This window comes from Sabethes cyaneus, chromosome 3, assembly GCF_943734655.1.
Source record: "Sabethes cyaneus chromosome 3, idSabCyanKW18_F2, whole genome shotgun sequence".
NCBI lineage: Eukaryota > Metazoa > Arthropoda > Insecta > Diptera > Culicidae > Sabethes > Sabethes cyaneus.
The window spans coordinates 91,857,469-91,864,825 of record NC_071355.1 but is presented as its reverse complement, the minus strand read 5'-3'; the positions used below and the strand labels follow the sequence as shown (position 1 = coordinate 91,864,825).

The following is a 7,357-nucleotide window of genomic DNA, read 5'->3' as shown; positions in this document are numbered from 1 at the left end:
AGTAACATGTTCTCAGATAATTTTACCACATTTCCTGGTAATGTCTAGTAATTTTGACTACGATTCTGTTATTTTTTGTGTTCGGGGTAACGGGGTTCTTTTCTGCAAAAATTCACTGGTGTGTCCTCTTAATTTTACCCTCCAATATGGTAACAATTACCATGATCCTTGTTTCAGTGTACGATACGCGATTTTCAGCAATTTAGAACTGACCAGAGAGCACAGAGAGTAGTATTGGGCGTTGGCGGCATTAACAAAGACTTTCCAGCTTTTTACGCGCCATAATAGTAGTGAAAGTGGCAGAGGTGGGACAGAGATCGAGAAGAACTAGAACTGGAAAGAAGCAACTCCCAGCGGAACTCTGCAGGAATATCCAAGAACCGCCAGCAAGCCACATCACTGGATGGTTTCAGGGGTTTGGGAGAGGGCTGCCGGACGAGTGGATTGAGGGTGTAGTTTGTCCTATCTACAGAAAAGGCGATCGAATAGATTGCTGTAATTACCGTAGTATAACGCTGGTCAAAGCCATCATCAGATTTTGTTGCGTCGTCTGTCCCCAGTGGCAGGAAAGTTCGTAGGGTAGTACCATGTGGGCTTTATGGAGGCCCGTGCTACTACGGATCAAATTTTTACTCTTCGGCAGGTCATCCAGATGTGTCGAAAGTACAACCCATCATATTTTTGTGGATTCTGGGGCAACATACAATTCAGTCGGATGCGAACAGCTCTGGCAGGTGGTGCGGTTTTCCGTACAAAGCGACGTGTCCGAAATAGAGCTGCCATGGAGCGAGTGATGTGTTACGTGCGTGTTTTGGGGGCACTCTCTTTGCTCAACATGTTTTATTATTGATTAATTTTTATGAATCCCTGTTTTTGTGCAGCATTTCCTAATCCCAGAATGCCGCCTTAAATAGTATCGATAAATCTAATATCGATGCTTCACGAATGATATATCGACGGTATCGATAAAGCGGCGGATTTGATATTGATATTCAATTATCGATACTTTCGAGAATTTTGCCCAATCCTAATCCATATAAGCGGATCCTAGCCGAATGTATTAGTGATTTACAGGATTCTTGGTTTTGGGCTGCCAGTCTCCAATCATCCTGCACTCCTGTTGCGCGTGCATTTTCCTCGATCGCTCACATCCAACGAGCACGTGGTCTACCTCGAAGCCGACGACCTTGCCCAGGTTCTCTGTTGAACACTATTTTCGCTGACCTTTCTTCTGGCATTCGGGCTACATGTCCAGCCCACTGTAACCGTCGGAGCCTGATCGGTTTCGTAATGTCATATTTATACTCCTCGAACAACTCGTGGCTCGTACGTCTACGACTCTACGCCATTCACCGTTTTCCATCTTGGCATTAAGTGTTGACCGCAAAATTTTTCGTTGAAATACATGTGTATTATTACAGTATTAATGTGTTGTACATAACTAATTTTGTACGCGTCCGCGAACTTTGTGACTTTAGCTGGCTACGGAGTGCGTAGAAAGCCCAATTTGCAGCAGCATTACGTCTCTTCACATTTCGAGTGTCGTCATTGTCGTATGTTACCACAGTTCCCAGATATGTGAATTCGTCGACAACCTCGTACCGTTCCCCATCTATTTTCATCTCAGATCCAACATCATTCGGTTTTCCAGGCACTCTGCCAGATTTTTTAAGCCTAGTCAGACAAAAAAAAACGCTTTTCAAACATTGTCTTCCATTATGCAAAATGAGAGCCTAATTTTATCCAGAAATGTTTATTCTTGTTTTTCGGATTTTCGTGAAAACCGGTTGGCAACGTTGGTCACACGTCAAAACGTGGAAAGACACACACACATTAGAAGATGCAGCGAACCAAAATCTTCCCGGAGCAAAAGTAGGAGTTTAAGCGGCTGTATCATACGCGCAAGTTCCGCCAGAAACTGAATGGATCCCGCCGTGGATTTCCGCGAGCCGAAATGTGTCGGGATAAGAATGGTAGTATTTTGACGGACGAAAAGTGGAAGCAGCACTTCGATGAACACCTGAATGGTGCCCAGGCCGAGAACCATGGCCCCAAGGGAGGCAAATTCGAAGATGCGGAATCGGAAAAGAGGTGCCAGCCCCAACGATTGGTGAAGTTAAGGAAGTCACCAAGCAGCTAAAGAACAATAACTTAGTTGGGAAAGATTATATCGGAGCGAATCTTATTACAGTGGGAGAAGAAAGGTTGGTTATTTGTCTGCACCGACTAATTGTTTGAATTTGGGATACAGAACAGCTACTGGATGATTGGAGGAGTACCCGATCTACAAAAAGGGTGACATTTTGGACTGTGAGAAATATCGTGCGATCATCACTATCAATGTCGCAATGGTGCTGTCCCAAATCATTTTCCGCCGATTAATCGATAAGTGATAATTATCACTAATTGCGAATAAATTTGTGAGAACTGGGAAGTTATCAAGCCGGCTTCGTGGAAGGATGGTCAACAACGGATCAAATATTTACACTGCGGCAGATCATCCAAAAAGTCCGTGAATTGACGTGAAAGTGATTCATTGACTTCAAAACTGCATATGATACCTTCGACTTCCCCAGGAAGCAGATCACACTGATTCAATCCACGATGGAAGGTACATAGTGCTGTGCTCGAGTTTCGCGTGGTTTGTCAAGTTTATTCGAATCACACAGAGGGTTTCGTCCAGGTGATGACTGCCGTTCAACATAGCACTATAAGATGTTATGAACCGAGCGGATACCCACTGAGTTCGGAGCTGAGTTCTACATTATCCCGAAGACGCTTCTTATGGTTAGTATACTGGTATGACGACCTATTGAGGTAATGGTTTTGAACTTCATGAGGACTCACCAGTGCTAACTATAACGAGGCGAAACAGGTTTGGTATAGTAGGAGATGCATCGAAGCAAGGGTAAAACCCTCATACACATAAGCACGCATAAAAATATAAGCTTATCGTTTACTCAATAACGATAAAGCACAGAAATGCAGTGCAGAATACAGCATACACCCGGGCAACATTACAATACATCAATAATGTTGTGGTCAAAGTGATCCCAGATAACACAAAATCGTAATAGAAAGTTCACATTAAATCGTTTTCATGTCAATTTCACATTGGAATTGTATAATGATTAGAGTATGTCAAATCGAAGTGAACATTAAGTTGTTTTGCAGTCGTGCGTGTCCTCATATACAATTCATGACTGTGAATTATAAAGCAGTATAGACAATTGCAATATTTGATTATATCTTAATCATATATTCAGGAGTATTTAGTTGCGTGTTATAAAAACTACGCAGAATAGAATTACAAATAGTTGTCAAAATTTTCGCACGTATATCGCCTCCACTTTGGTACATATATGTTCTTATATGACGTGAAATATAACTTTTTCGTTCAGATATGATTTCGTACATCTCAGTTGCAATCGGGATATACAAACCAAATGGTTTACTGGGAAGCCCATACAAAAAAACGCACGGGGCACGATCTTCAACAAATCTAGTCAATTTGACTGCTTTACTGATAGAATTACGGACCCTCTTCGTCATACGTAAACACGATCCAGACTTTAATGCGAGTTTTTATAAGAATCAATCCAGAAGTACTCAAGTTTTTTACACCAGATAAATCTGACACATTTTTCCTGTACATGTATACTCATTTACCCTGAAAAAAAAAATTGGAACTTACATTTCTCAGCGGAACAATTTTTCATGCTCCAGCGGGAGTACGTCATACGAAAATTTACTTCGTCATAAACAAGGTTTCTTTCGTTTATCATGAACAGACAGCAATTATTTACAAAAATCTATGCACGTATTCTTTGAGCCGTGTCCAAGAGCTATCCAACTACTATAAAAAGGGTGGAAATAGTTTAAATCACAGCTCAAAATTCCAAGTTGTTACTCTTCGTCATACTCAAGCTTCTCTTCGTCATACTCAAAACTGGTTGAAAAACCAAGGTGACTTCTATTTTTTGAACAAATATTGAAAAATAGTAATTTTCTAACATAATCTTTTCCTCGATAGCGAAGAGACAATCCATAAATATCAATACCAGGTTACTTTGACAGTAATTCGCATCAAAATTGGTTATAATGCTGATTTCTTGTCGATATGTCTGGAAAATAGACGAAGACCCGCCGTAGACGAACCCATCCAGTACCCTAGCATGGATATTATTGGCAGAAAATCTGCGACAGTCGTCAGAAGTCTTGCTTACTATGAGCTTTACAAGCAATTGTCGATCAGACTAAGCCCCCATACAAAGTGTCATCTGTACATGACGCTCATTAGATCGGTTATTCTCTACAGGTAGGAAACGTGGACAATGCTCAAGGAAAACCGGCGAGTGATCGGTGTTTTCGAAAGACGAGTTCTATGAACGATCTTCGGTGGTGTACAGAAGACCGCAGTATCGAGGCGGAGGATGAACCATTAACGCACACAGCTTTATGGCGAATTCAGTATTCAAAAAATGGCAGAAGCTGGACGGATACAATGGGCACGGTAGGTTGCTAGAATGCTGGACAACTACCCTGTAAAAATGGTCCACGGACGCCGCGAGCAAGATTGTTAGACCAGGTTAAGCGAGAATACACGGTGTCCAAGGAATTGGAGACCGGTTGCTTACAACCGAGTAAATCGGAGAAATTTTGTTCATCAGGCTATGTCTTAGAACGGCAAGTCAATCAAATGAATAATGAGATGAGAGGCGGCGAGAAAGATCGTACAAGTTCGTCGTCGCTTATGGATGGTAAATGGTTGAATAATGCGCTCCAGAACCTTGCAGTCTATTTTATACATTCAGCTATAAAATAGACTCCACGGAGGTCCGCAGCCTCTTATTCAGCAACTCCTATCCCTACCTCCTCGTGGCACCATCCGGGATACGTTCCTTAGTGGAAATTGGACAACCGGTGGAAACTAGGATCGTATGCGGACAGGGATGGAGGCACTCATGCGAATGCTGAGTGTGAACTCTCCGCCTGCAATGACGGTTCTCTGTAGAAGGTATGACTACTAAGAACCAAAGCAGAGGGTCCAAAGCCCCTAAAAGGAGGTTGGTTTTAATAGCCGTTATCGCTGGCTATTGTGTAAAGACTTGAATAGATAAATACCTAATCCAAGGTGTGACGCGACCCGTGCAGAGGGATGAATGGTGGAAGGGGTTCTATAAATTCTCTGCCGCAACGGAGCCTGTGGAGTACCAGGGCGTCCTCCGTCCTCCTTGCCCTTGCTGCATCAAGCCGGTCACTGATGCAGTCGATCATTTCTTACCGATCATGCTTTTTCTGCCAAAAAAACAAAGAAACGAAGGGGGTGGAGAGAAGAATAGGGGAGGAACACCTAGCCCTGTTCCTCGTCTATCCTCAACACGCCGACTCGTAGTGCGTAGTGAGCTGATACAATGGGAGCGCCGAACAGTCATGGCCAATTGGATGGCCGTACAATCGCTCAAACAGTCTAAAAATCTATAACGTCGAGTATTAAGGTTACTCAAAAATTACTGAGTCTCAATAAGAAAGATCTCAGCACGCTTACTGGTCTTGTGACAGTATATTGTCCGAGTAAATATCATGTTTGGAATCTCAGTTTCGTACAAGATGATATTTAACCTCGGAATAGTTGCTCTCAAAAAGGGAAGATATGATCTGCGTTACCGATCATGGTAATAATGTTCAAAAACCAAGTCACCTCTGATTGGCACCTGTCTCGCTCCAGTTACCACCCTATCACTTCCTCAATAAGTGATAGGTCAGCTTGAAGCGTACAGTAAAAGTAATAAACGGGGCATACCACAATAGTTCAAAATACTGGACGCAGTGGTAAGAGTACCCAAGAGAAGTGGAAGATCGTACAACAAACGGATGTAACCATTCTCGGCGGCAGTTTCTCCTACTGCGGTTAGGAAATTATACCTGGCTCTCTTGTCCCGCCTACAAGCTCGTTTAACAGCCCTCTCCAACTCGGCGTATCATGGACGGGCAGCTGTCTTAGCCGTCTGCTTCGCGCTCGCTCAATGCCGGCTTTCGCCTCTCTCCGCTTGTCGATCTTCCTCCAAGTTTCATCCGATATCCACTCCCCCACCCGCTGTGCGCTTTTCCGAAGGCTTCGTCACTGATCCTAATGAAGGTGTTCTTCATGCCGGTCCATGGCTCTCGACGGTTCCACCAGGTGGCAGCTCCGTGGCTCGGGATTCAAGTTGTACCACAAAGATCCTTTTCACCTCAGGATTTTTCGATCGGCGGTCGACCCATCTTTCTCCTCCGGTCGTTGGACACGTGCGACGTGCAGACGTATTTCAGCTATACTGCCGTGAATCGCATAAAAGTCCCATTTGTATAGGAAACTCCATAGAAAATGGGACTGTTAAGCGATTCACGGCAGTATAACAAGGTGATGGTCGGATGCAATATCTGCGCTGCGTTTGTTGCATACATCAAGAAGATCTTTCCCCATTTTCGATTGATCCAGAAGTGGTCAATTTGGTTATCTGTTCGGCCGACACGTAAAACCTACGTGAACTCATGAGGCCAAGTGAGAGGCCAAAAATCTGAGATCCAAACCAATATACAATTTGTTTCCTCTATATTTAAAAATTTAAACTAAAAAACAAAGTTCGATAAGCTTCAAGTCTTTTATATTCATTTATTTATATTATATATTTCATTAATCTATTCCAATATTATTATCAAAGTTTGTACAAATGCAATAAATTATACTGATACAAAATAGTCCAATTGCTTTATATAAATCAGTACTAGTACACAGATCAACAATCTGTTTCGACAGACATAATCAATATGATTTTCAAAATTTATCTTTAGCTATCATCCAAGTCTGGCTACCGTTATGGTATGGTAGAATTAGATACTAAACTCTTAATCACAATAGATAACAGATGTTAGGAAAGTAAGGTGCAGAAATGAAGTAGAACTTCCTCGTGAAGTCTTCATCTCAGTTTCGATCTCTAAATATAATCTCTATCGGTGTGCCGGGAGCCAGCAGAAACTGGAACTGCGTGTCCAGCCGGCTGTGGTATTCGATTTCAAATTGCTGAAATAACTGTAGGAAACTTTATTAATTGCAAAAGCATTAAAAGGGATAAGTTCTGATTGCATACCTTCGCTACAATTAGCGTCAGTTCAATGTCTATGATTCTGTGACCAGGACACATTCGTCGCCCCGTCCCAAACGGAAGCACTAGGGACGTTCCAGGTTCGTCAATTTTGTAGATATTCTGATTCTCGTCCATTTGCTCTAGCCAGCGCTCTGGCAGGTATTTTTCAGCTTGGTTGAAATTTTCCTCTTGTTGACACGATACTCGTGTATGGCAAAGAACAACTGTCT

General features: G+C 42.6%; 1 protein-coding gene across 3 annotated transcripts in view; it reads right to left on the bottom strand.

Annotated features, from left to right (window-relative positions):
* Positions 1–6,721: 6,721 nt before the first annotated feature.
* Positions 6,722–7,357, bottom strand: part of LOC128744391 (ecdysone 20-monooxygenase) — a 70,874-nt gene continuing 70,238 nt past the window's right edge. For all 3 annotated transcript variants that reach the window (XM_053841372.1, XM_053841373.1, XM_053841374.1), the window contains 2 exons: positions 7,131–7,355; positions 6,722–7,072 (listed from right to left, as the gene is read on the bottom strand). In XM_053841372.1, coding sequence (XP_053697347.1) covers positions 6,965–7,072; positions 7,131–7,355 — 333 coding nt within the window. In that variant the 3' untranslated portion in view covers positions 6,722–6,964. The remainder of the gene's footprint in view (positions 7,073–7,130; positions 7,356–7,357) is intronic.